The sequence below is a fragment of the Podarcis tiliguerta genome (assembly GCF_965153285.1).
Source record: "Podarcis tiliguerta genome assembly, chromosome: 18".
In the NCBI taxonomy this organism is placed as follows: Eukaryota; Metazoa; Chordata; class Lepidosauria; order Squamata; family Lacertidae; genus Podarcis; species Podarcis tiliguerta.
In genome coordinates, this window is record NC_139551.1 from 1,113,632 (window position 1) to 1,140,831 (window position 27,200).

The 27,200-nt window shown below is 49.7% G+C and overlaps 4 protein-coding genes across 4 annotated transcripts in view; 3 read left to right on the forward strand and 1 right to left on the reverse strand.

Moving 5' to 3' along the window:
• Positions 1-58: 58 nt before the first annotated feature.
• On the forward strand, positions 59-2,283 carry TIMM13 (translocase of inner mitochondrial membrane 13). The gene is made up of 3 exons (XM_083422019.1): positions 59-219; positions 1,344-1,412; positions 2,046-2,283. The coding sequence occupies exons 1-3, from the start codon at positions 109-111 to the stop codon at positions 2,142-2,144; spliced, it is 279 nt and encodes a 92-aa protein (XP_083278145.1). The 5' UTR covers positions 59-108; the 3' UTR covers positions 2,145-2,283.
• A 636-nt stretch (positions 2,284-2,919) lies between these two features.
• On the reverse strand, positions 2,920-10,004 carry RAB8A (RAB8A, member RAS oncogene family). The gene is made up of 8 exons (XM_083421967.1): positions 9,844-10,004; positions 8,833-8,893; positions 7,903-7,963; positions 7,064-7,141; positions 5,936-6,025; positions 5,175-5,240; positions 4,655-4,705; positions 2,920-3,738 (listed from the first exon to the last, which is right to left on the reverse strand). The coding sequence occupies exons 1-8, from the start codon at positions 9,965-9,967 to the stop codon at positions 3,646-3,648; spliced, it is 624 nt and encodes a 207-aa protein (XP_083278093.1). The 5' UTR covers positions 9,968-10,004; the 3' UTR covers positions 2,920-3,645.
• Positions 10,005-10,160: 156 nt separating this feature from the next.
• Positions 10,161-21,721, forward strand: AP1M1 (adaptor related protein complex 1 subunit mu 1). The gene is made up of 12 exons (XM_083421747.1): positions 10,161-10,451; positions 11,482-11,638; positions 12,289-12,356; positions 13,138-13,268; positions 13,626-13,773; positions 14,436-14,562; positions 15,498-15,640; positions 16,290-16,361; positions 16,584-16,742; positions 18,206-18,331; positions 19,270-19,345; positions 20,306-21,721. The coding sequence occupies exons 1-12, from the start codon at positions 10,410-10,412 to the stop codon at positions 20,326-20,328; spliced, it is 1,272 nt and encodes a 423-aa protein (XP_083277873.1). The 5' UTR covers positions 10,161-10,409; the 3' UTR covers positions 20,329-21,721.
• Positions 21,722-22,585: 864 nt separating this feature from the next.
• The window catches only part of ELAVL1 (ELAV like RNA binding protein 1), a 29,149-nt gene continuing 24,534 nt past the window's right edge, over positions 22,586-27,200 (forward strand). Inside the window, exon 1 of the mRNA XM_083421858.1 lies at positions 22,586-22,721. The gene's annotated coding sequence lies outside the window, so the exon portion shown is untranslated. The remainder of the gene's footprint in view (positions 22,722-27,200) is intronic.

The window sequence follows — 27,200 nt, forward strand, 5'->3', positions numbered from 1 at the left end:
CTTCAGACGCACCGCACATACGTAACTGCCGCGGTGCTCGCCGGGAGCTGTAGTCCTCCGCGCGCATTTCCCCCTTCCTTCCTTCCGGCGGCGGGTCTGGCGCGGGCGATGGCGTCGGGCAACGGGGACTTCGCGTCGGGGGGCCGCCTGGACCCCGGGGCCCTGATGGAGCAGGTCAAGGTGCAGATCGCCGTGGCCAACGCGCAGGAGCTGCTGCAGGTGAGAGATGGGAAGGGAGCCTCCCGGGCAGGAGGGGAAAGGGAGGAACCCAGGGGGGGCCCTTTCGCCCGCCCCCATTGAAATATTTGAGGGGTTCTGGGACCCCAATAAGAGAGCCGAGGGGTCTCTAACCCCCCCTCCAAAAAAGCTGGGTGGGCCGCCCAGAGTGGCTGGGGAAGCCCAGCCAGATGGGCGGGGTATAAAGAATAAATTATTATTTTTATTGCCATTCAAATTTGCATGCAAGCTGGGATTTTTGTTGGGGTGGTGGGGGTCCAGTCAAAGCTTTTGGGCTTTTTTTAAAAAAAGGAAATCAAAGTTTATTTTTATTATTAGTAGTAATAATGATAATTTATACTCTGCCCATCTGCTTGGGTTTCCCCAGCCACTCTGGGCGGCGTCCAGCAAAATATTAAAATACAGTACAGTGGTACCTCGGGTTAAGTACTTAATTCGTTCTTAACCTGAAGCACCCCTTTAGCTACTGGGGCCTCCTGCTGCCGCTGCGCCACCAGAGCACGATTTCTGTTCTCATCCTGAAGCAAAGTTCTTAACCGGAGTCTGTAACCTGAAGCGTATGTAACCCGAGGTACCACTGTTATTCACCAAATATTAAAAGCGTCCCTAAACACTTTATGGGGGGTGGGGCAGGACCTCAAATAACTGAGTACTTCCAATGCTTTTTTAAAAAAATTGTTTTTTTATTAAAGGTTTTCTTGGTTTACAAAAGCACATGGACTTTCAAAGCTTTTCCATAATGGCTTTTGCCACCGCCCTGGGATGGACTTTGCAAGGTGGGGCTTAACTGCCTCTTCTTCCCACCCCCCTATATTTTATTCAAGCCGGCCCCCCTGCTACAGGCAGCTCTTGCTTGCCCCCCCCCCCCGGAGAAAAGACCTCACAGCCTGCGGGACCCTCCTTGACCTTCAAAGGCTGATCTAGGGGTGCGCCGGACTTCTGGGGGGCTGTAGTAGGTGCCCTGACTATGACACCCAACGGAAGGTGAGAGGTGGAGGTTTTGGTGGTGCCCAGGGCGCCCCCAAAATTTGAGATGCCAATGTCCGCCACTGTTAACCCTGTCTCTGTGCTTCCATTCAAACTTTTCCTTTTTCCCTCCTTTGCAGAGGATGACAGACAAATGTTTCCGGAAGTGCATTGGGAAGCCCGGGAGCTCACTCGACAACTCCGAGCAGGTGAGGCTAGCCGCCCGTCTTCCCTTCCTTCCTTCCCTCCCTCCCTTTTCCTTTTCCTTTCCCCTTCCTTCATTCCTTCCTTCCTTCCTACCTTCCCTCCCTCCTTCTCTCTCTATTCCTTCCTTCCCTCCCTCTCTCTTCCCTCCCTCCCTTCCTTCTTTTTTTCTTTTTCCTTCCTTCTTTTTCTTTCTCTTCTCCCTCCCTCCCTCCTTCCTTTCTTCCCTCCCTCCTTCTTCCCTCTCTATTTCTTCCTTCCCTCTCTCTTCCCTCCCTTTCTTCTTTCTTTTCTCTTTTCCCTTATTTTTCTTTCTCTTCTCCCTCCCTTTTTCCTTCCTCCTTCCCCTTCCCTTCTCTCTTTCTCTTCCTTCCTTCCCTCTTTCTTCCCCCCCCCTCTCTCTTTCTTTCTTTTATATACCACCCCCCTATACCCAGGGGTCTCAGGGCTGTTCACAGAATAAAATCAAGATCTCAAACCGCAAAATACGCAATTAAATTAAAAACAGCAACCCAATAGCCCCCCCCTTTACTCAGCTGTTGGGCTGGAGGCTTTCCCCCCCCCCCGCCCCGAGTGATGGAGACTTGCGGCCTGCTCCTCTTTCCTGACCACCCTCTCCTTTTCCTCCCCCTTCTCAGAAATGCGTCGCGATGTGCATGGACCGCTATATGGATGCCTGGAACACCGTCTCGAGGGCCTACAACTCCCGGCTGCAGAGGGAGAGAGCCAACATGTGATGGGGGGGGCAGTGGGGTTGCTGAGGAGCCCCACCACGGACTTGGCTGAGGGACCTATCCTGGCCACCCAGCAAGGTGGTTTAATGAGGGTGGGCAGGATTTTGGTCCGGGCGGCAGGAAATAAAATGACAAATCTGTGGCCTCGCCTCCTGCCTTTCTTCGTTTTTGTGCCCTGGCAAGGTCTAGGCACTCAGCAGAATTGTAATGTCGGGACCCCAGGGGTCATCCAATTGAAAAGTAGTTTAAAATATCTGGACCAGGGGACTAGGTTTCCGAGCACAATTCAAAGTGTTGGTGCTGACCTTAAAAGCCCTAAACAGCCTTGGCCCAATAGACCTGAAGGAGCGGCTCCACCCCGGACACCGGGGTCCAGCTCCCGAGGGTCTTCTGGCAGTTCCCTCACTGCCAGAAGTGAGGTTAGAGGGAACTAGGCAGAGGGCCGCCTTGGTGGTGGCGCCCTCCCATCAGATGTCAAGGAGATAACCAACTTTCTGACTTTTAGAAGACATCTGAAGGCATCCCTGTTTAGGGAAGTTTTTAATGTTTGGTTTTTTTAATAGTCTGTTGGAAGCCGCTCAAGAGTGGCTGGCGAAACCCAGCCAGATGGGCAGGGCATTAATAATAATAATAATAATAATATTTTTTTAAAAAGTAGATGTTGGGGAGGATTGGGCAGAGGAAGACCTTCCCAGACAGCAACTGGGGCCCCACTGAAGGCAACCAGAGGTTTGCCAGATGTTCCCAGTCACAAACTCAAGTAGCATCTCACACAAGCTTTGTTTTCTCTAAAAAAATAGATTTATTCATTTGTGTATCGAGGCATTGTGCAACTTCTATCACAGGAGTGTCTAGAATCATCGCCAAGAGCACACCAGGAGCAGATTTCAGATGCCTTTTTTTCCGTGTCTGTGAAAGGAATTGGTGAGCTTTGTGGCCCCCACAAAGCGACGCGAGGAAAGGGGTGTGTGTGTTAAAATCTGCTGCCAAAAATAAAACAAAATCAGTGCTTTTAAGCCGGCTGTGTGATTCAGCCTGATAGAAATGTCTTAGGGGGCTCCAACGCCACCCCTGACCATTCGTAGATTTGGGGATTCAGCAGGAAATCATTGAGAGTTATTCTGACTTTTTTTTTCTACTAGTCTTGATACAGTTATCCAAAACACATCCCAGAGACAGAAAGAGAGAGACAGAGAGAGAAAAACCCATTAGGAAACTTCCCGTGTCTTGATTTCTTGATCCGCATCTTTTCTCCCCCTCCCCACACCGCAAAGAGGCAGTCCGTTTTCCGTCTGGGAGGAGGCGCGACGGGAGGGGGAAACGGCGTTTTCTCCGGAGCGGGAGAGTCTGTCGTGGAAAGAAGCCCCTTCCTCAGTTCCGTTCCAGCGCGGCGGGTTGCGTTGGTGGGGTCAGAGCCAGACAGGGAGAACGGAAAAAGGAGCCTCTTGCAAGCAGGCACGGCCCAGGAAGCTTGAGCAGAGGCTCGCGGTAAGGCTGCCCCCCCTCAGAGGAGGGTGCATCGGAAAAAGCTGGTTTTCTTCTGTAGCTCGGGGGTGATCTTCACCCCCTGGCTGCTGCCTTGAGGGCTGTTGCCTTCCTGTGAATGCAAAAGGACCACGGGGGTGGGGTTATTCAGGTGGGCTTGGCTTCCAACCTGTTTCCCCCCCCCCCCCCCCCTCCGCTGCAAACTCTGCTTGGAGCTGCAGGTCAAACTCTGGCCTGGGGAGGGAGCAGGGCAATGGCACCCAGCAGACTCTGTGCTCCTAGCAACTCCAAAGGCCGCGGCATCAAAGCTTGTTTTGCATGCTCCCCTCCTGCCACATTATAGAACTTTTTAAAAAATAAATTTTTTATTACACTTCCATTTTAAATATTTAAATACACCCTTATTTTCCATTTTACTTTTTGCTTGTACGAGCTTAGCGACTTCGCTCCCACCCAACTCATTTTTATAATACAAAATTTTTAAAATACTAAAAGGCGTTAACCATTATCGTCACAAGCCGCCCTACAACCCTGCTGGCGTTGTTAACTGTTTACGATAGTGCGTTATAAAACCCCTACCCTTTGCCACCTGCCCTCCTCAACCCAACTAGTTTCTTCTGTAACACCGAACAAGTTAATACTGTTTCATGTATTTGATGGTTTGTGTATGTGTCTGGGTGTGTATATATATATACACACACACACACACACGGTTCTCAAACGCCTTGGTACTCAAACAACTTGGAACCCAAACACTGCAAACCCCTTTTTTGTTGTTGTGGGAGTAGATCGCAGTCTCTTGAGAGTTGGACATGCCTGGTTTAGCGGTTGAGTGCCGTACTAGGACATGGGAGACCAGCGTTGAAATCTCCCACTCGCCCTTGAAGCACACTTGGACCAATCTATTCCCCTCAGCCTAACCTGCACCAGACAGTTGGGATTAAATGAGGAGGGGGAGCCTTGAGCTCCTTGGAGAAGGAGAGAGATAAATGCAACAAATAAATTATGTTCCAGCCAAGGCGACTCACCAGTTTCTTGTCCATTTTCGCCTTGATGTCTCTGGCGAGAGTGAAAAACGCCTGAAATTTAAAATGGGGAAATAGAAAAAATATATGTAAATGTGAAAATGATCGGACGAGGCCTTGTAGTTCGCGCTGCTCTCCTGGCGCTCACGCCAAAATGCAAAGCCAAAGACTCGAGGGAGGTTATGCGGAGGGGGCAATTGGCTCTTTGGTGTCCCCAAACGGCCCTTGTGACCTGTCACAACACACCACTGATTGCTGCACAATGTCCCCCGTCACCTGCAAGAGCAGCAGCGGGCCAGACCTCTGCAAATTGGAATTGTGGGCCGGGAGAGGGAGAAATGATGGGGCGCGGTAGCTGTTTTTGCAGCGGGTCCCCCGTTTTGCAGATTTGCTGCAGCACTGAGCAGGGTTGGAAGTGATTGGGCTTAAGAGATTCTGCCTGGGGGACTGGGCCCCAGGCGCCCTTTGGACTGGACAAAAAGGCTTCCGGGAAAGGGGTCAGGCAGGCAGGGCCGGCACTCACGTTCTCTATGTTGATGTTTGCCTTGGCGCTGGTTTCCATGAACTTGATGCCGAAGCTGCTGGCCAGCTGAACGAGAAAAAAAGGAGAGGTCTAACATACAGTGAGGGGGGAAAGCATTTAATCCCCTTCTAAATTTGCCCGTTTGCCCTCTGATGAAAGAAATGACCATAATTTTAATGGTAGGTTTATTGTAGCTGTGAGAGACAGAACAACAAACTTGGGTCTCCAGCTTCTTTGGGACAACAATTTGGCCCAGGATCCCTGAAGGAGCGTCTCCACCCCGGACACCGGGGTCCATCTCCCGAGGGCCTCCTGGCTGTTCCCTCCCTGCAAAAAGTGAGGTTGCAAGGAACCAGGCAGAGGGCCTTCTCGGTGGTGGTGCCCACTCTGTAGAACGCTCTCTCATCAGATGTCAAGGAAATAAACAGTTATATGACTTTTAGAAGACACCTGAAGGCAGATTCCCTGTTTAGGGAAGTTTTTTAATGTTTGATGTTTTATCGCGTTTTTAATATTCTGTTGGGAGCTACCCAGAGTGTCTGGGGAAACCCAACCAGATTGGGGGGGGGGGGGTATAATAAATAAATAAAATAATCGTAATAATTATTCCTGTTCTGATTCCTCAATGAAACAGCTAACTGCAAGTTAGCCGGCGTTTCCTTGTCTCTCTGTTCTAGCTGTCAGCTCCCTCGACATCCCCCCCCCTGCCTTTCTCGTGACACACGACTGGCTAATCTCTGGACGCCAGAAACCGCCCTCACCTTCTCTCCTTGCTCTCGGGAGACCTGGCGCTTGTGGTTCATGTCGCACTTGTTCCCGAGGATCATTTTTTCCACATCTGGAGATGCATGCTGCGGGGGGTGGGGCGGGGAGAGAGGGAGAGCGCAGCGGTGAGAAAAAGAGACACGGCCTGGTCGGCACGCAGAGCTTGCGGCTGAGATGCCGACACAGCGCTTCTCCTCCCGCTCTGTTGGGAGGGAAAAGGCCTTTCAGAGGCCCCCTCCTAGCCGATGAAACTTTCACTGCACTTCAAACGCTTGCAAAATACTCCACAATGCCATGCCGCTCATTCGGAACCAAGCAGAAGCGTTCCGTGTTAGTTGCAGAACTGGGCAATGGCAGAGCAGGGACCGTGGCAAGATGCGTTTCCCGGAGGGGTTTGCCAGCCGGAATGAGCGAGCAGAAGGGCTGGCTCAGCGTTCGTTACCTTCTAGAGGGCAACGGTCCTGTCCCACAGTGGATCCTGCAAGAAACCGCACCTCTGAGAAGCAGGCTTGATGGAGCAACGAGAGGAGCCTTCGGGGAGGAGGAGAGCCTCCTCTAAGCGTCCGAGAACAGAAGCAGCCTGTTCCAAATGCTCCTTCCCCCCAAAAGCAGAAGCCTTCCTGCTAGGAATTATGGGAAATGAAATCCCCCCAAAGTTCAGGGGAGTCTTTATGTATGTTACAGTCGCTGCCAGATTTCTAGTCGCAAAAGGCTGGAAGGGAGAGGATATCCCATCTAAATCAGACTAAATTAGGCGTCAGGCAAAAACGTTCCTTTTTAACCAAGTCTGGTTGACCTGGTCAACATCCCTTTTAAAATGTGGCTCTTTTTTTGGGGGGGTGTTATTGGGTTATTGCTTTTATTTTGATTTTATATATCGTGATCTTTTTTGTGAACCGCCCTGAGACCTCCGGGTAAAGGGCAGTATATTAATTCAATAAAATAACAACAACAGCAGAGAGAGGCTTCTTTCTACCTCTGACATTGTTCCCACCCAGCTTTTGTGTCCACGGATATACACCACAACATCCACAAAAGCAACTCTCCTCTCTGGCAGCTTCCGCAGCTGGTATTCGGAAAGAGGCAGCCTCGAAGCACAGAGGCAGAGCAGCGGGAGAACATACCTCTTCAATGTTTCTGACCCAGTTCCGAATGTTTTCAAACGACTTCTCGTTGGTGATGTCGTACACCAGCATAATGCCCTAAAGAGCAGAAACGGGGAGAGGGAACCGATCAAAAGAGCTGCTTTCCCCCCCCAATTCTGGAGGGATTTGTGGGCTGGCTTTGATGGACTTATCGAACGAAAGACTCTGTTCCTGTACTCAAGAGTAGACCCAAGACCAGCCTGCCCTTATAGAAGGAAGACGCCTCTGCCAAAGAATGGAAAGGAGATTGGTAAAATAAACTATTGAGCTATGCGGGACAAATTACTTAAGCTAAAACCCAAGAAAGAGAGGACTTTGAACTTTTTCTTTCTTAAAAAAGGGGATAAATGTTTGCATATTTTTTAAAACCTTTGTGTATAGATTCTTACGTTAGGAAAACTTTTATACGCCACTTGTAATAAGACGAAAATTTAAAATTGAAACTGGAAGAGTATAAGGTTCTAGGAACGTGCGTGAAAAAGTATTAAATAATGAAACCAAGAGGGGGAGGGGAGTGAAGTCAATAAAAATTTTGGTTTAAAAAAAATGGTTGAAGATGTTTTTGTTGTTATATGGCCATGGCTCCCCTTCCTTCCCTCCTCTGAGGCTCGCTTTAAAGAAGCAAAGCGGACAGGAGCCAACCGCTTTGCTGCTTTAAATAGTTTAGTACAACATTTGATTCAGAATATCTTTGTCCGTGTTCTCCTCCTCTAAAAACTAGGTGCATCTTATGGTCAGGTGTGTCTCATGGAGCGAAAAATACGGCATATAAAAAAGAGGTCAGCAGCGACCCGAATCAAAGGGAGACCTGCACCCACCATGGCTCCTCTGTAGTAAGCCGTCGTGATCGTCCGGAAACGTTCCTGCCCAGCAGTGTCCCTAGAGGAAAAGCACAGGAAGAGGAATGAGGACAACAGCCAGGCAGGGCCCCCACAGCCTTGCCCTCAAGTTACGCTGGCCAAGAAGCTCTAGCGTGGGGCAGAAGCCCCGCCGTGCCGGGAGAAGGCCCAGGAGGTTAGGGTGCTGCTGCTGCTGCTGTGCCATTTTGGGATGTTCTGTGTTCTACCCGCCGCGGCAGCAACACAAGCCATGCCACTGCTCTGCCACCACAGTGGCCTTGTCAGGGATCGTCTGTAGGCTTGCCACCCATGTCAGGGGCACTGCCCATAGCTGTCAACTTACAGATTTAAAAATAAGGGACCAGCAGCCAAAATAAGGGATTTTCCAAGGGGCACAGGTACATTCAACTTCTGAGCCCCTCCAAGCCAAAGGCAGAAAGCCCAGCCAGCAGCCAAACGAAGCCTCAAGCGGTGGTTCCCACAGCGCAGCAACCCGGCAAAGGGGATGCAGCAAGGAAAACCACCGTCACCTCTCCGCTGGGAAGCGCTGAGCAAAGGCGAGTGCCCAGGCAAGGCGGCCGATTTGATTGGCACAAGGCATGCAAGCTCCACCCCCCAGTCGTTCTTAGACCCTTTATTGGGTGAGCAACGCAGCCAAGCAACACAGTTGGAGCCTCCCTCCTCCCTGGCCGGCAGGGAGGGAGGGAGAGGAGCTGCTTCCTTTGAAACCCGGGAAATTGAAGGGACATCATCCATAAGGGACAGCAGTGGGACACGGCACTGGGATAAGCGACTTTCCCGCCAAATAAGGGACGGTTGACAGCTATGGCACTGCCCCTTCCTCCTAGGAGTCTCAGGGACTCGGCCCCCCCAACAAACTGGAAATGATAATTTCCTAGGCTGCCTTACCAGATCTGCAGCTTAATCTTCTTGCCATCGAGCTCTATCGTCCTGATCTTGAAATCGATTCCTGCACAGAGAAGACCGCCCGCCAGTTAACAGGTGGCACTTGACAGCTGACAATTCTAATCATTAATTCATATTAAGCTCTCAGTCTCCCTTTTTTGCTTCCCCCTGGAACTCCGTTTATTTTCCTCCCGTCTTTCCCCCAAGGTGCTTCCATCCGGAGGAGGGGAAGCCACGGTGGCGTTTCAGCCAGGGCCTTGCCAGCTGCCCCCCCACCTGCATTTTGCATCCCAGCCCCAGAGGTGTTTCCCGCACCGTCAGCTGCATTATTATTATTATTATTATTAGGGGGGTGTCAGCTACATTATTATTTTGGGGGGTTGTCAGCTGCAGGCTATGATTATTATTATTATTTTGGGGGGTGTCAGCAGCAGGCTATGATTATTATTATTATTATTGGGGGGTGTCAGCAGCAGGCTATGGTTATTATTATTATTATTGGGGGGTGTCAGCAGCAGGCTATGATTATTATTTTGGGGGTGTCAGCTGCAGGCTATGGTTATTATTATTTTGGGGGTGTCTGCTGCAGGCTATGGTTATTATTATGATTATTATTATTGGGGGGTGTCAGCAGCAGGCTATGATTATTATTATTATTTTGGGGTGTCAACTGCAGGCTATGATTATGATTATTATTATTGGGGGGTGTCAGCTGCAGGCTATGATTATTATTATTATTTTGGGGTGTCAACTGCAGGCTATGATTATTATTATTATTATTATTTTGGGGTGTCAACTGCAGGTTATTATCATTATTAGGGGGGTGTCAGCAGCATTATTATTATTTTTTGGGGGGTCAGCTTGAGGCTCCCCCCCCCGAAATAAGCCCTGGCGGGGGTTCCCCTTCCGGGTCCTCCCACCAACCCCGCGAGGTAGGCCTGCCATGGGGGGGGAAGGGGGCGCTCCGCGGTTGCCATGGCGACGGAGAGGGAGGGGGCGGGGGGGCCGGCGCACCGATGGTGGAGATGAAGGTGGCGTTGAAGGCGTCCTCGCTGAAGCGGAAGAGCGCGCACGTCTTCCCCACCCCGGAGTCGCCGATCAGCAGCAGCTTGAAGAGGTAGTCGTAGGTCTTCGCCATGTTCCTCAGGCCGGGAAGCGGCGGCCGCGGGTGGCGATAGGCCCGCGGGGCTGCCCGTCCGCGGGGCGGGGAGGCTCCCATTGGAGGAGGCCGACGGAACTCCCGCCTCCGGCCGAGGCCCGGGGATCCCATTGGTGCCACGTCAGCAACGCCCGTTGGCGCCGACGTCATGACGCGGGCGCCGAGAAAGAGAGGGAGAGCGCCGCTCTAGCTTTTACGTCACGACGCGCGCGCCGAGAGAGAGAGAGAGAGGGTCGCTCTAAGCCGGACGTCACGACCCGCGCGCCGGAAGAGAGCGCCGCTCTAGCCCGAGCGCGTCGTTGGTGCGGCCTCTCCGGCTCCGAAGCGGGGAAGCGGCGCCTGCGAGCTCGCCGAGGCCGGTTGCCGCTGTTGCCCGGGAGGGGTCGCCTGTGGGCCTCCCCGCCCCCCCGAGCGCCTCGCCATGTCCGCCAGCGCCGTCTACGTGCTGGACCTCAAAGGGAAGGTGAGCCTCCCTGGGCAGGAGCAGTCTACCCGCCTCCGCCTGACAGGAAAAAGAGTGGCGGGGGGGGTCCCTCTCCCTCTGCCCCCCCAAGGGAGGAGTAGAGAAAAAAGGGAATGGAGCCTCCCTAGCCAAAAGCAGCCCACCTGGCCAGGACTCGGAAGGCAGCCCTGTCACGTCTGAAAGCCACCCAGAGTGACAGATGGGCGGGTTGGAAGAATAAAATTAAGGTGAAACAGGGTCGGAAGCTGCCCCAGGGTGGCTGGGGTATAAATACTAATACTGATCATCATTATTATTGGTGACCAGGGAGTTAGCTGGGTGGAGTACCAATACTAGTATTAATGCTGATACTAATTATCATTATTATTACTATTGACGACCAGGGAGTCATCCAGCTGGGTATAAATACTAATTCTTGTTCTTCTTCAGGACCAGGGAGTTAGCTGGATGGAGTACCAATACAGTACTAGCATTAATGCTGATACTAATTATCATTATTATTACTATTGACAACCAGGGAGTCATCCAGCTGGGTATAAATACTAATTCTTCTTCTTCTTCTTCAGGACCAGGGAGTTAGCTGGGTGGGATACCAATGCTAGTATTGATACTAATACAAATTATTATTTTTATTATTGATGAGAGTCATCCAGCTGGGGTATAAATACTAATACTAATTATTATTAGAGACCAGAGAGTTAGCTGGGTGGGGAGCTGATCCCCACTTCCCCTCCCAGAGGAGAGCCCTGCCTGTCACTGGGCAGGGGCTGCCTTTTTTTTGCAAAAGGAGCAACGCTGCCTGCAGATTTCTGGCACTGGCTCCTTCCCAAAGCAGGAAACCAGTGGTTTCCTGCTGGGCCTTGGACGTAGGTGCGGTGGTGGTGCTTCTGCAGGGGACGGTTCCTGGGTGTGACCGAACAGGGGCAGCGTCACGGTTTAGACTTCCGTTTAAGCTCCTAAAGCTTCTGTCTTTCTCTCTTGTTCCTCTCTCTCTGCCCCAAACCACCCCACGCACTCCTGCCGATTCCAGGTCCTCATCTGCAGAAATTACCGCGGAGATGTGGACATGTCAGAGGTCGAGCATTTCATGCCAATTCTCATGGAGAAGGAAGAGGAAGGGACTCTCTCTCCCATCCTGGCCCACGGAGGCGTCCGATTTATGTGGATCAAACACAACAACTTATATTGTATCCTTTGCCAAAGCAAAACGTGCAAGTTCTTCTGCTTGGAGGGCTGCTTCACGATACAAGGGAGATGGTTGCCATGAAGGAGGTGGGCCTTCTCCGTGGCGGCCCCCACCTTCCCGAAATCCTCTTTTTATAAGAATTCCAAGGTCCCAAATATAAAATACCATATATTTCCATGTAGAACAGCCCCCCAACTTGCAGTAACTACTTGTAGTAACTTGTAGTTGTATATTTTGTGAGATGTGTTGTACGATATATACATCATTTTGAAGTGGCTTGTTTGTATACTCTGAATGACTTCATAACCGATTATATATTCACAAACAGTTATTAGCCAGCATGTTGCATTTACATTTTTGTAGATTGTTACCTTTTGCAACAAATGGACTTGTGTTCATTTAAATCTAGCTAGTGCCAGGAAAAGGTCTGCTGTGCTTGATCCCTGGTAGATTTCACATGGTTAAATTTAGCATTGTTATCCGCCTTGTGGCGTTTGGTCAACAGGGAGGCAAGTTTGCAAAGCGAACCGAATAAAATGTAAAAGAAATACAGAGAACCGGCAACTTGAAAAAACCTGCAAATGTGTTTATTGATCCTCCCCCCCCCAACCCTTTTAATTGACAAGCTCCTCAACACAGCCCCCCTCCCAGTGGTTGCCACCTCTAAGAAGAACGCCTGCGTCTCTCTGGTGTTTTCCTTCCTCTACAAGGTCGTTCAGGTAAGTGTGGCAATTACTGTGTTCCTGCAGATGTACTGAGTCAGAGATGCTGAGGCCCTGAGGGTTTTCCCCCATGTGGATTTTGTCATGCCCTTGGTCGATGTAGCCTAATACAGTGGTCCCTTGGTTCTCAACCCAAACACTGCAAACCCGGAAGTAGCTGCTCCAGTTGGCGAACTTCCTTCGGAAGCCGAAAGTGCTCCGATTTGAGTGCCACACTTCCGTTTTGAGTGTTACACTGAGGTCTGTCTGTTTTTGCTATTTATTTTGCATTTTTGCAGCTCTTTTTGTTTTGTTTTTGTGATTGTGTGGAACCCACTTCAGCTACTGATTGATTGATTGATTGATTGATTGATTGACTGACTGTGTGACTGCACAATCAGTACGTCGTTTATTGCTTTCATTTTATGGATCAGTGGTCTCGTTAGATAGTAGAATTCATGTTAAACGGCTGTTTTAAGGGTTGTTTTTAAAAGTCTGGAATGGATTGATCCGTTTTGCATGACTTTCTATGGGAAAGCATGCCTTGGTTTTGGAACGCTTTGGTTTTGGAACGGACTTCCGGGACGGATTAAGTCTGAGAACCAAGATACCACTGTACAGGATTGAATCAACGGTGATGGAGGCATCTGGGGATGGTTGACATATGCATTTCCCACCTTTCCAGCATTAGCAGTTTCAAAGCTTGTGAACAACCTTTTTTTTTATTTGAGGAGATCTGCTACCTGCCACTTTAACACTGGGTCCTGGGTGACCTTGTCCTTTTTCTTGACCGTTTCAGGTGTTTTCTGAGTATTTCAAAGAGCTGGAGGAAGAGAGCATCCGAGACAACTTTGTGATCATTTACGAACTCTTAGACGAGCTGATGGATTTCGGATACCCGCAGACCACAGACAGCAAGATTTTACAAGAGTAAGTGTCTGGGCTGAATCTTCGAGGGAAGCAGCTGGAGACTCAAAACTGGCTGCTGAAATCTTGGCAGGACGAAGAGAGAGTTGCTACCGACAGGTGGCGGGCCTTTTTTGCTGTGGCTCCCCGCTTGCAAATGTCTGAGCTCAGGAGCTGCTGCTGTGTAGACTGAGTCTAGAGACACAAGTTGGGGTTTGAGGGAGAAGAGATCGGTGGTGTTTACCTCTGTCTGGCCTGGTTGGACCAGGCTTCAATCTCTTCATCGTTTTCCGGCCAGCTGGGGAATTGTTTTAAGCATACCTCTGGGGCGGAAAGGTGCAGAGCGTTGCGTTTTGACTTCCTGCCTGTGTTTTCGGAAAGGTACATAACCCAAGAAGGTCACAAGCTGGAAACGGGAGCGCCGCGCCCTCCGGCCACCGTTACCAACGCCGTGTCGTGGCGTTCGGAAGGGATCAAGTACCGGAAAAACGAGGTCTTCCTGGATGTCATCGAATCAGTGAACCTCTTGGTGAGTACGCTCTTCCGCTTACAAGCTTTCGCAGGAAGGTCCCTTAGGCTTGTAGGGCGTGGACCCATTGCGCTGGGGGTAGCGTAACAAGAGGGCCCTCCCCGGGAGGACGTGCACACCCCACGGCCTGCACAAAGATGACCAGAGTCCACTGCCCTCAGCTCCATCGCCAAATCTCCCTCCCTTCTAAGAACAGTGTTCGAAATTAGGCACCATCACTATCGTATGCTTGACGACCAAGAGAAGATGCCTGCAACCTGGCCTGTTTTCGCATGCTTAACGCCCCCCCTCCTGTAGAATTCTGTCCGCTATATTTTGGCTGCAGCGCCGGGATCAATTTCGGGAAGCGAAATGCTTTTCCTGCGCTGCTTGAGCTTGCAAGTTCGATAATGTCTACCACGAGATGCTTGAAGGACGAGGAAGCCCTCCGATCCGGTGGCCTGGAAGCTACCCACTTGACCTCTGCGTCTTGGGGTGGGGTGGGGGCTGGAGAGCTTCCTCGCGTCTGTTCTTGCCTCCGCACACTCACTTGATCCGTCTATACCCCTCGGCCGTTGTCTGAGCCGTCGTCATTGGCCGGCAGGCCTCAAAAAGTGGCCTCGTGCGGCTGGTTGGTGCCTTGTCGGTCCTTGTCCAGTGACCCCCCCTCCCTCCCGCCCCAGGTGAGCGCCAACGGGAACGTTCTGCGCAGTGAGATCGTGGGCTCCATCAAAATGAGGGTTTTCCTCTCCGGGATGCCAGAGCTCCGCCTGGGCTTAAACGACAAAGTCCTCTTCGACAACACTGGCCGTGAGTATGTCTGCGGCGGCTCCCAAAACGTTTCGGGTTTTTTCCTTGCCTCTTTGAGGAACTCACCCTTCGTGGGGAGAGAGATGGGTCAGGCTAGGGGCATCTTTTCAACTTCAATGGTGCCTTAGTTCTCAAACGCTGAAAACCTGGAAGTAAGTGTTCTGGTTTTCAAACGTTTTTTGGAAGCCGAACATCCGCTGCAGCTGTCGGCTCTTGTTTCCGGGGCGCCTGCACCAGTCAGTAGCCACGCCTTGGTTTTCCGAACATTTCAGAAGTCAAACGGATTTCCGGAATGGATTAAGTTTGGCGCTTTTGTTTTTGCACTTTATTTTGCGTTTTTGTTTCTCAGTCTTTTTCGGTTCATTTGTTTTTGCGACTGTGCGGAACCCAATTCAGTTACCGATTGATTAGTTGTGTGACTGCGGAAATGGATAAAAGCCCCCCATCCAAACAATGACCGTCATCCGTGCGGGGAAGAAAAAGATAACAATTTTAATTGCTTTCATCTACAATACCGTCTTCTTTATTTTATAGTACAGTACGTTGTTTATTGCTTTCATTTTATGGATCAGTGGTCTCGATAGATAGTAAAATTCACGTTAAATGGCTGTTTTAGGGGTTGTTTTTAAAAGTCTTGAACGGGTTGATCCATTTTGCATGACTTTCTATGGGAAAGCAGTGCGCCTTGGTTTTGGAACGGATTTCCGGAATGGAATAAGTTTGAGAACCAAGGGGGGTGTTTGTGTGTGTGAGTAGGAAAACAGATTCTCCCTTGCATTTGCAGGGCCTTTGTCTCTCTCTAGCCTCCCTCCTTATTCCCAAATCATCGCCAGTTCTCCTTCCTGGACAGTTAGGGCCATGTCAGGGCAAAATAACAGCAGGCTCTTTTCATTTTAATCTTCTTCTTCTCCTTCTTCTCCTTCTTCTCCCACCAGGAGGCAAAAGCAAATCTGTGGAACTGGAGGATGTGAAGTTCCACCAGTGCGTCCGTCTCTCTCGCTTCGAAAACGACAGGACTATTTCGTTCATCCCGCCCGATGGGGAGTTTGAGCTCATGTCTTATCGCCTGAACACTCACGTGAGTCTGCGTTGAGCAAACCCCCTCCTTATGCCTCCTCGCCCCCCCCCCCTTTCTGTTGCTTTCTTCTTCCCTTCAGTCTAGCCTGGTGTTTTCCAAACTTGGGTCTCCAGCTTCTTTGGGACAACAGTTTGGCCCAGTAGACCTGAAGGAGCGTCTCCACCCCCATTGTTCAGCCCGGACACTGGGGTCCATCTCCAAGGGCCTTCTGGTAGTTCCCTCCCTGCGAGAAGCGAGGTTACAGGGAACCAGGCAGAGGGTCTTCTCAGTGGTGGCGCCCGCCCTGTGGAACGCCCTCCTGTCAGATAAACAACGATCTGACTTTTAGTAGACATCTGAAGGCAGCCCTATTTAGGGAAGCTTTTAATGTCTGATGTTTTATTGTGCTTTTAATATTCTGTTGGGAGCTGCCCAGAGTGGCTGGGGAAACCCAGCCAGATGGGCAGCGTAAAAATAATGAATTCTTCTTGTTATTATTATGCTAGACCTTCCGTGCAAAGTCCTCTCCAAATTATTGGCTTGGTTGCCAGCCCAGAGAGTCACCCTCTTCTCCACAGCCACTGTGTCCAGGGGCTTTCCTGTTTTCCACTCGCGGTACCTATCCTGACTGAACAGGCTCCCGGCACCCCTTTTCTCTCTTCGCCCGCAGGTGAAACCCCTGATCTGGATCGAGTCGGTCATAGAAAAGCATTCCCACAGCCGCATAGAGTATATGATCAAGGTGAGCGAGACCCTCCCTCTGTTTCTTTTGGGGTGACTGGAAGTCACAACAGAAGCCGTGTTGTAAGAATTTAATTCACCCTTTGTAAATTGTATTACTCTTTGGGGTTTTTTTGGTTGACAGTAATTTTTATTTTCGAAACTAATAAAGCAATATGGGGGGTGGGGAGGGCTGACAAAAAACGAGACTCCCGTTTCTCCTTTGTGCCGGTCTCTTTCTTAGGCCAAGAGCCAGTTCAAGCGCAGGTCGACAGCCAACAACGTGGAGATCCACATCCCTGTCCCGAACGACGCAGATTCGCCAAAGTTCAAAACCACCGTTGGGAGCGTGAAGTGGGTGCCTGAGAACAGCGCCATCGTCTGGTCGGTCAAGTCTTTCCCGGTAAGCCTGTCTGGGATTTTGGGGTGCAGGGCTGGATTTAGGTTTGATGAGGCCCTCAGCTCCTGAAGGTAATGGGGCCCTTTATATGTCCGGCTGTCAACAACAAATTGCCGCTGTTTTTGGTGTTGAATGTATGCTCTCTGGTCATTTATGGACCTCATAGGTATCTCAAGCCATTTGCACATCTTGCCCTGCAACCAGTCCATGCAGAATGTAGGCACCCTATATATAGAAAGGAGCAAACCAGGGGTATTTTAGGGCATAGCTGTCAACTTTCCCCTTTTCTTGCGAGGAATCCTATTCGGAATAAGGGAATTTCCCTTTAAAAAAGGGAGAAGTTGACAGCTATGTTTTAGGGAGCAGGCTAGCAGGCGGGGCCCTTGACTTACCTCCTAGGAGCCCACACAACACAAAACACGGTTGCTGGATGTAGGTTTTATTTTATTTGTTTTTTATCTCATATTTTGGAAATGGCCATCCAGTTTTTTCCCCCTTTAATTTTTGGGGGGCCTCCAGGAGAGTGGGGCCCTAAGCTAGAGCTTATTTAGCTTAGACGTAAATATGGCACTGTTCGGGTGCTTGGAAAGAGGGGAACCCCTGACCCCAGGGAGAGGAGATCTAGTCGGTTTGGGGATCTGACTGTGGCCACTTTTGGAACAGCGGCTCCAGCCCTCGCTTGGCCCCCATTTAGCACCTCTGAATGTTGCGAGACTTTTGTGGGAGAGCTGAGAGTTTGTGTGGACCCTGGGTGAGAACCTGGAGGCCAAGATGGAGGGCATGTCAGAAGGCAGATGAACTGATACTAATTTTTGTATATACAGTGGTGCCTCGCAAGACGAAAAGAATCCGTTCCACGAGTCTCTTCGTCTAGTGGTTTTTTCGTCTTGCGAAGCAACCCCATTAGCGGATTAGCGCTATTAGCGGTTTAGCGGCTATTAGCGGCTATTAAAGGCTTAAGGGATTAGCGGATTAGCTGCTAAAAGGCTATTAGCAGCTTAGTGCCTTAGAAAAAGGGGGTGGGGAGCGAAAAAAAACCCCAGGAATCGCAAGACATTTTCGTCTTGCGAAGCAAGCCCATAGAGAAATTCGTCCTGCGAAGCGCATTGAAAAATGGAAAACCCTTTCGTCTAGCGGGTTTTCCGTCTTGCGACGCATTCGTCTTGCGGGGCACCACTGTATATACAGTGGTGCCTTGGAAGTTGAACGGAATCCATTCTGTTCGACTTCCAAAACGTTTGAGAAACCAGGCCCGGCTTCCAATTGGCTGCAGGGAGCTCTAGCCGTGGAACCTGTGTCGGACGTTTGAGTTTGCCTTGCTCGACTGGGAACAGGGAATTCTGAGGACCTTGTGGTCAGGAAGGAAGGGAGAAGGCAGCCTTCCCAGCCTAGCCTGGCTCTCCCCATCCTCCGAGGGGGCTTAGGGAGGGGAGCTATGAGCCCTGACTTTCTGCCTTTCCCCGCAGGGAGGGAAGGAGTACTTGATGCGAGCTCACTTTGGACTCCCCAGCGTGGAAGCAGAGGACAAAGAGGGGAAGCCACCCATCAGCGTTAAGTTCGAAATCCCCTATTTCACCACTTCCGGCATCCAGGTGATAAGCTCTTCGCTGTTGGGGGGACGGGACAGGACGGGGCTGGGGTTGTCCGCTGTGAAGACGGGCGGGGGGGGGGCTGGACTAAGCAAGCCGACCCCCCAATCCCGCAGTTTCTTACTTTGGCTCTCATGCTCACTAATTCTACAAAGTTCTGTTAATTTATGCAACCATCAATAGGAACGCTTTTACCTGGCGTATAATGAAGGCGCCAGGCGAACTTCCCTGGGGAGAGCATTCCACAAACGGAGCCACTGCAGAGAAGGCCCCGCACTCGTGCTGCCACCATAGCTGTCAAGCGTCCCTTATTTGGCGGGAAAGTCCCTTATGCCAGTGCCGTGTCCCGCTGCTGTCCCTTATTGATGATGTCCCTTCAATTTCCCGGGTTTCAAAGGAAGCAGCTCCTCTCCCTCCCTCCCTGCCGGCCAGGGAGGAGGGAGGCTCCAACTGGGTTGCTTGGCTGCGTTGCTCACCCAATAAGGAGTCTAAGAACGACTAGGGGGTGGAGCTTGCATGCCTTGGGCCGATCAAATCGGCCGCCTTGCCTGGGGACTCGCCTTTGCTCAGTGCTTCCCAGCGGAGAGGTGACGCTGGTTTTCCTTGCTGCATCCCCTTTGCTGGGTTGCTGCGCTGTGGGAACCACCGCTTGAGGCTTCGTTTGGCTGCTGGCTGGGCTTTCTGCCTTTGGCTCGAAGGGGCTCAGAATCTGAGCACACCTGCGCCTGGAAAAATCCCTTATTTTGGCTGCTGGTCCCTTATTCTCGAGGCTGCTGGCCTCTTATTATCAAATCTGTAAGTTGACAGCTATAGTTGCCATCCTCTGCACCTCTTGAGGAGGAGGCGCACGAAGGAGGGCCTCGGAAGACGATCTCAGGGCCCAGGTAGGTTCATATGGAGAGAGGAATTGACTCGCTCTGCTTTTCTCCCTCCCTGCGCAGGTACGCTACTTGAAGATAATTGAGAAGAGCGGCTACCAGGCCCTGCCTTGGGTCCGCTACATCACTCAGAACGGAGGTAGGTGGAGAGGCGCATGTTCTTCCAGTGTGGTGTAGTGGTTAAGAGCGGTAGTCTCGTAATCTGGTGAACCGGGTTCGCTTCCCCGCTCCTCCACATGCAGCTGCTGGGTGACCTTGGGCCAGTCACACTTCTTTGAAGTCTCTCAGCCCCACTCACCTCACAGAGTGTTTGTTGTTGGGGAGGAAGGGAAAGGAGAATGTTAGCTGCTTTGAGACTCCTTAAAGGGAGTGAAAGGTGGGATATCAAATCCAAACTCTTCTTCTTCTTCTTCTTCTTCTTCTTCTTCTTCTTCTTCTTCTTCTTCTTCTTCTTCCCCCTCCTGGCACCTGGAAAAGGGGTGGTGGTCTGGGGCGGGGCTTGGCTTGTTGATGTTGCAAATGCATGTGTGAACAGTAGCGGGGAACAGGAGGGTCTGGGTTTGCAAAGTAGCAGGAGCAGGGGCTCAACTTACAGTACTGTGATAATAAATGGAAAGATTTAAGGATGTTAATGTTTAAGTTAAATTTATAAGAACTTTGATTTGGAAAACGGTTAAAAGGATGTACATTGAAATTCAACCAAGGTGAAGTCACTTGGCAATGTTAATAAGTGTAATTTTAATAAGGTTATGATTTATGTTTGTTTGTGTGTTCATTTGTTTGTTTATAATTTTGTGAAAATCATTTTTAAAAATTGGGGAAAAATATGATAATGTGTTAATAATTTATTATTTATACCCCGCCCATCCGGCTGGGTTTCAGTTTTGCCATTTTGGCATAACCCAACAGTTTAATTTGCCATTCTTCTCTGGCAAGTTTTCCAGATTTTTAAACAAATTAACAACAAATCAATTTGGATTCAGCACCAGTTTAAAAATGGACTTCTCGCCTTGTCTCCCTCCCTCCTTCGCTGCTCTCAGTAAAACACTTCCTCCTAGTTTCTAAACGTCTCCTATCCTTTCCTGTTCCTCTGCCCTAGATTATCAACTCCGGACACAGTGAGGGCCGTCTGAACAGCCACAACCGAGGAAACGGCGCATCTTCCAGTTCAGAAACGCGTTTGGTGCTCGGAAGGTGGTTCTTGGGGGGTGGGGAAGCTTTGGCCGGCTGGAAGCGGGACCCAGCCTGAGTCCCCAATCCGGCAGCCTTCGGCACCGACCTTGTGAATGTGTGTGTGTTTCTCTTGTTCAGTGTTAATCACGTTAGGAGTTAGCTGTTGCCCTGAGAGCCGACCTCAGGAAAAACCTGGCCAGTCTTATTTCCGCGCTTCAGAAGCCTGAGCTCCGTTTACGGTCCGCTTTCCGGAGCCGCTTCCGAGTATTAGCCAAGCCCTTCTTGCCAGACAAACCCTTGCTTGACCTCTGCGGACGCCCCTCAAAGCCCCCCCACTTATTAGCGCAGGCCTGTTTTGCCGACATTCGGAATGGAGACTCCGGACGACGCATCGCTCACAGAAAACCTGCTCTCTCTCTCTCTCCTTCCCACGAGGGCAGGGAATTCAGAGCGGGTGGACTGAGCGAATTTACGCCAATTCTGGAGCCGAGGGGGACGAACCGATTTCTGCAGTTTTCACAAGCAGCAGCCGAGCTGGAAAATCCATGCCTGGACCACGCCGGGCTGCTCCTTCGTGGTAGAAAAGTCCCTGCCTCTGGAAAATTATCCTCATTTTCAGGTGCGGGAAGCTTCCTCTCCGTGTTTTGCCATGATGTCTGACGCTGCTTTTGAAAAGGCAGCAATCGGATCTCCCAGCAGAAGAAAACATTCTTGTGAGTGTCTGGCTTCGAACGGCGTGTGTAGAAAATTGGATGGATGTCGCTGCTTTTCTTCCTCTTCCCTCTCCTCCTCAAGCTCCACCTGCTCCTGAGCAATTTGCCTTTACTCAGTGACCAGTCGGGCTTTGCTGTTTAGGAAGCACATCTCCGCCCCCCCCCCATGTCAGCGTTCCCTTTCTGTCTTTCGTTCCGCCTCCCTCCCTTCCCTGGAACTCTGGCTCGAAACGTCTGCAGTGCCGGTAATCCAGTGTTCGAGTCTGCCTTTCCCAAGAGTAAACAAAGCCAAGTTTGGGATCTCCTTGCCTTCCTTTAGGCAGCTTTAAAGGGCCCTGCCGGAGCCACAGGGAAAGATCCATTGTGGCTCTTGCTGCGGAAACGGGGACACCCCCGTGGTTTTCTTCGACAGACTGGCTCGGGGTGACGTTTGGGGCCGTGTTAGCGCTACCTGCTGAAGCCAGGTTGAAGACACGGGACCACCGCCACCCCCTCCTCGCCCCCAGCCGTCAGAACCACCACCAAGCAAGCAAACCACCGTTCCTGCCGAAGGGGCCATTGTTCACTTGTTGCCGAAAAGTCTGTTTCAAATAAATTGAGCTTCTGTTGATCAGTATTTGAGCTGGAAACACTGTCTGTCCTCTGCCTCTTTGTGGGGTGGGTGGGTCAGGGAGCCTGGGAATATGAGGGAGGGGAGCATTTCTCTGCAATGGGCATGCAGAAGCAGGGGGCAGCCGGCATGGACCCCCAAGAAGAGGGGATTCCTTCCTCGGCTGCAACACCTATGGGGGACTCCCCTTAGCAGCCCAGGGGTTCAGTGGCGACCCGGACCTGAAATCCCCGTTGCCTGCAGTCGCTGGAAGCACAGCCCAAAGGAGCGAACACGAAACAATAGTGGGAGTGTTTTCTCTCTCTCTGAGCTGTGTTCAAGAAAAAAATAAATAGTAAACGTAACAGGGGAGATGCTCAAAATTAGAACAGCAAGCTCTGGGCCCAGGGCAGAACCCCGCAGCACTCCACTTGTCCCCATCTGGGTGTGGCAGCCAGAGCGCTGTCACAGGCCTTCCAGAGGGTGGTCCCACACAGTTGCCGTCTCTGGTCCCACCTAGCCAGGGGTCCCCAATTATAAATATAAATATAAATATTCTTTTAAAATTAACAATCACTTAACATCTTTCTTTCTTTCAAATTTAGCATTAAACATATTAATTCATCACATCACATATTTAAATCCTAAGCCTATCTGGAATTTGCAAGCTTTTCCAATTAAGTTAACTTAGCATATTTAACTAAATAGTCTTTAAATTTCGTCCATTCTTCCTGGTACTTCTCCTCCTCCTGGTCACGGACTCTTCCAGTCAGGCTGGCCAGCTCCGAAAAATCCATCATCTTCATCTGCCAATCTTTCTTGTGTTTTCCAATTCTTCGCTAACAAAACTCTTGCTGCAGTTGTGGATCCTCTACACTTTCGTAGCTCTGTCCTCCGGAAGTCAGCGCGCCCTGGCCAGCGGCCGCTCTAGCCGCGGGCATCTCTATGGCGACGCCGCGACCCTCTGCCGTCAGACCGGAAGCGGAAGTGCCGGGAAGGAGTCTCGCTGGCGGGCCGCTCCGAGTCTTTTCCTCACTGAGGTAAGAAAGATTTTCATTTTTTTAAAACGCGTTTTCGAGCCCCGGGAATATCTAACGGCCTCCGTCGCCTCTCTTACCGGCGCGGCTTCGGTGGAAGCCTTGCGTGCGCCGCTCTATCCCATTTCCATGGTTATCTAATTATTTCCCTTCCCCCCTCCCGTCCTTCAAGCAGCGGGCCCCGCCCCTTTCCCGCGTCGTGATCTCGCGAGATCTTGTCAGGGCGGGACGACGGCTTTTCCCCCTTTCTGCGCAGGCGCGCCGCTCGCTGTGCCCATTCGCTTCCCGCGGCCGTTACTTTGAAAGTGGGCGTGGCCCGAATTCTAGCGCCATGGCAACAGAGGGGGAAAAAAGGGGGCGGGGATGGAATTCAATAGGCGGGGTGGAGACTTGCGTCGTGACGTCATGGCGATGACGTCACTTTGCACGGCCTAGTTAGTTGCGTGTTCAGTGCAATTTGCATCCATTATTATTATTAGTAGTAGTATACTAATGTAAAAAGGACAAAATACGTAATGAAAATGGAGGCCTGGTTGATTTTGAAGGAGGCAGGAGAGGGAGACGTGCGTCATGATGTCATGGCTATGATGTCATTTTGCACAGCCTAGTTGCGTGTTCAGTGCAATTTGCATCCATTATTATTATTTTTTATTATTTTTAGTAGTAGTATACTGCCCTATACCTGTAGATCTCAGGGAGGTTCACAACATAAAATTAAAATATAAAAAGGACATAATACGTAATAAAAATGGAAGTCTGGTTGATTTTGCAGTAGGCAGGAGAGGGAGAAGTGTGTTGTGATGTCATGGCCATGATGTCATTTTGCACTGCCTAGTTACCTGTGTTCAGTGCAGGTTGCACCCATCATTGTCATCATTACTGTTCTTAATATACCGGCCCATCGTTGTAGATCTCAGGGAGGTTCACAACATAAAATTAAAATATGAAAAAGACATGATAAACAAAAACAGAGATAACCCCCTCTTCCACAGCACAGTGTTGGTTGCAGAGGAATGTTTTTCAACTGGTGCCTGAAGGTGTATAAGGAAGGCCGCAGCAGGCGAATCTCCCTGGGGATAGCATCCTGCAAACGGGGAGCCATTAGCCCTACTCCTCGCTGGACCCGTTGAAATGGATAGACTGGACTAAATTGGGTGCATTAATTTCCATGGTTGTGCTCCGAGTACAGCCTATTTTGTACACAGCCTTCCCAAAGCAGACCTGATTCATGGGTCCTAGATATATGTCCTTTCAGGCCTGACAACTCTTAGGCCTTTCCGACCATCAGAGAAAATTTAAAATGCAGATGAGATGTAATCATAGGAAATGATGCAAATACACCACAGTAAATCGTACAATCATACTCCAACCCCAAAAGGAACACCCCCAATTTGGTATTGCCCTTTTGGAGGAGGCAGCCAAATTATCTCTGTGGCCAGGTGATTTAATCGAAAAACTGATTTAGCTGGAAAAAGGTGTTTAGCTTATTAATCTCCTTTAAAAACTGGTTGAGGTTGTATGGCTGACAACAGCAATAAAATCATTTAGAGTTTGGTTACCGGGAAATAAAGAATATAAAGAAATGGCTGTTTAGGAGCAGTAACCCCCACCTGTGTATTATCACTAATACAAATAAAAAAATATATATATTATTATTAATTAATACAAATAAACATGGAATGGAATTCACTTTGTGTTCCCTCCTGAGTTTTGCAGCCATCCTGCATTTCCAATGCTAAAATTTACCGAACATAAATTACGTTAAAACAGCAGTGACTTTTATAATGTTGACGACGATGTTATCTTGCATTACAGCTATATTACGTCATGTTATGTTTTCTGCACTTATTTTATTGCTTACATTTTGATGGTTGCTGCTTTTTAGCAATTTTGCGTGCACAAAATATACAAAACTATTTGGAAACAACCACTGTGGTTTTCACCAGGGACTGCTTTCAGCTTAACAAATGAAGGCTGCCGTTCTAACCATGTCTGCTCAGAAGTCCCATTGAATTCAATGGGCTTTCCTTCCAAGTAAGTGGGAAAACAAGCTTTCTCCCGCCTCCATGGGACAGCCCTCAAGATATTGGAAGATGGCTTTCCTATCTCCTCTCAGTCTCCTCTTTTCCAGGCTAAACATCCCCAGCTCCTTCAACCCTTCCTCATCAGGCTCAGTTTCCAGACCCTTGATCATCTCGGTCTCCCTCTTCTGCCCACCTTCCAGCTTGTCAACATCCTTCTTAAATTGTGGTGCCCAGAACTGGACACAGGATTCCAGGTGTGGTCTGACCAAGCCAGAATATAGAGGCACTAGGACTTCCCCTGATCTGGACACTAGACTTCTGTGGATGCAGCCTGGAATAGCATTCGCTTTTTTCGCTGCTGCATCACACGGTGGGCTCACGTTCAGCTTGCGGTCCACCGAGACCCCCAGATCCTTTTTTGGGTACCACAGTCTAGCTAGGTGCCCCCCATCCTATATTTGCGCATCTGGTTCTTCCAGCCTTAGTGCAGAACCTGACCCCTTGTCCCTGCGGAAATTCATTTTGTTAGCTTGCACCCAGTTCTCTTAAGGTAATTTTGAATCCCGATTCTGTCTTCTGTGGCGTTGGCGACCCCTCCCAAATAATGCATTTTATTATTTCGGTCACAGACCAATTCCAGCCCACATACGATATCAAGGAAGTCATAGAACACGATGGGGATACTTTTGAATTTGCAATTAGGTATAATGTGGGACGCGGGTGGCGCTGTGGGTAAAAGCCTCAGTGCCTAGGACTTGCCGATCGAAAGGTCGGCGGTTCGAATCCCCGCGGCGGGGTGCGCTCCCGTCGCTCGCTCCCAGCGCCTGCCAACCTAGCAGTTCGAAAGCACTCTCGGGTGCAAGTAGATAAATAGGGACCGCTTACCAGCGGGAAGGTAAACGGCGTTTCCGTGTGCGGCTCTGGCTCGCCAGAGCAGTGATGTCACGCTGGCCACGTGACCCGGAAGTGTCTTCGGACAGCGCTGGCCCCTGGCCTCTTTGAGTGAGATGGGCGCACAACCCTAGAGTCTGTCAAGACAGGGCCGTACGGGCAGGGGTACCTTTACCTTTTTATAACAGGGACAATACAGATATAGCAACAGTTAAAAATATATAAATTAAAACTTAGTCACTAACATATAACCTGAAATTATCATTTAAAATCTTAATCATTATGATAGCACAGCTCGTTCCCTAAGTTTTATGGCAATCACACAGAATTTGGCTACCCTTAACGTGATCTCAGGATCTCAGGGATTTTAGACACTGGCTACCCCTCCCAGTTCGATGTCGCCTGCAAATTTATAGAGACGTTGAACAACAACGGGCCCAGGACAGAACCCTATGGACCTCACTGGTCACTTTTTCCAAGGATGCTGAGGAACTAGTAATGAACACACTTTGGGTTCGGTCAGTCAACATCCTTCTAAAATTGTGGTACCCAGAACTGGACACAGTATCCCAGGCGTGGCAGAATAAATAGGGACTAGGACTTCCTTGGACACTAGACTTCTGAGGATGCAGCCTAGAATAGCATTACCTCTGAACAAACTACAGTTCCCAGAGAGAAAGCCAGGATGTTTTAAACAGAGCGGTCCTGCTCCGAATGTATAGTGCCGAATGTATAGCTTGCATCTGAGTGGGCATGGCGAGGATTGCACTAGGAACGTCATAATAAATTCCCTTAAAAGATTTCAAACCAGCACTGGTAGATTCAGATCTTCTAAAGAGCTTTAAGGCATCCGAATAATTATCTCGCAAATCCTCGTTGTCCAAACGTTATTTATCTAAGCTGTTTCACCACACCTGTGTTCCTGCGATAGAGATCTTTTTAAGGAAATGGAGGGGGAAATGTTTTAATCGGCCTTTTCTAACCATGACAGGCGGCTTTCTTTCCCTTCCAATATCTCAATTACGCCTCAGATCATTTGAGCAGGGAGCTAGTCTAGTGCGCATGGCTCAATTAATTAATTTTAATTAGATTTTTTAAAAAAGAAGTCACTTTTTAGGTTATTTGCCCTTACAAGGATTAAAAAAAAAACCCAATACCACCAACAAACAATGGCTTACAAAATTGTATAGTTTCATCTATGATGATGGTAGGAAAAGAATAATACCAGCCTGTGCGTAATACGATGAAATGAACCATTTAATCAATGCAAACCAACCTTTAAAAAAGGGCCGGTTTCCTATAAGGGTTTGAGCTTTCTCACGTCACCCTTAATTTCTTGGGCATCTAAATACATTCTTTTTCTACAGTCTACAGACCTGCAGGTATAGGGCGGTATACAAATTTAAATAATAATATTATTATGTTTTACTGAAAATCATTTTTCTTTTTTTCTTTATTTGCAGAGGGGAAGGGTTGCGTGTGCGTTTGCACGTGGGCAGAGCAGCCATCCCACATTTTTTTATTTTTTAAAAAAACGTGGGCTCCGGATGATTACTGTTAGGCCTGC

What these genes read in the sequence shown, in the direction of transcription:
- TIMM13 (XM_083422019.1), top strand. Translation starts at nt 109, where the DNA reads ATGGCGTCGGGCAACGGGGACTTCGCGTCGGGGGGCCGCCTGGACCCC. An exon ending in ACGCGCAGGAGCTGCTGCAG is followed by an intron (nt 220 to 1,343) that starts GTGAGAGATGGG and finishes CCTCCTTTGCAG; the next exon opens with AGGATGACAGACAAATGTTT. An exon ending in CACTCGACAACTCCGAGCAG is followed by an intron (nt 1,413 to 2,045) that starts GTGAGGCTAGCC and finishes CCCCCTTCTCAG; the next exon opens with AAATGCGTCGCGATGTGCAT.
- RAB8A (XM_083421967.1), bottom strand. Translation starts at nt 9,967, where the DNA reads ATGGCGAAGACCTACGACTACCTCTTCAAGCTGCTGCTGATCGGCGAC. An exon ending in CACCTTCATCTCCACCATCG is followed by an intron (nt 8,894 to 9,843) that starts GTGCGCCGGCCC and finishes TTCTCTGTGCAG; the next exon opens with GAATCGATTTCAAGATCAGG. An exon ending in CTTACTACAGAGGAGCCATG is followed by an intron (nt 7,142 to 7,902) that starts GTGGGTGCAGGT and finishes TCTGCTCTTTAG; the next exon opens with GGCATTATGCTGGTGTACGA.
- AP1M1 (XM_083421747.1), top strand. Translation starts at nt 10,410, where the DNA reads ATGTCCGCCAGCGCCGTCTACGTGCTGGACCTCAAAGGGAAG. An exon ending in CAAACACAACAACTTATATT is followed by an intron (nt 11,639 to 12,288) that starts GTATCCTTTGCC and finishes CCCCCCTCCCAG; the next exon opens with TGGTTGCCACCTCTAAGAAG. An exon ending in TCGAATCAGTGAACCTCTTG is followed by an intron (nt 13,774 to 14,435) that starts GTGAGTACGCTC and finishes CTCCCGCCCCAG; the next exon opens with GTGAGCGCCAACGGGAACGT.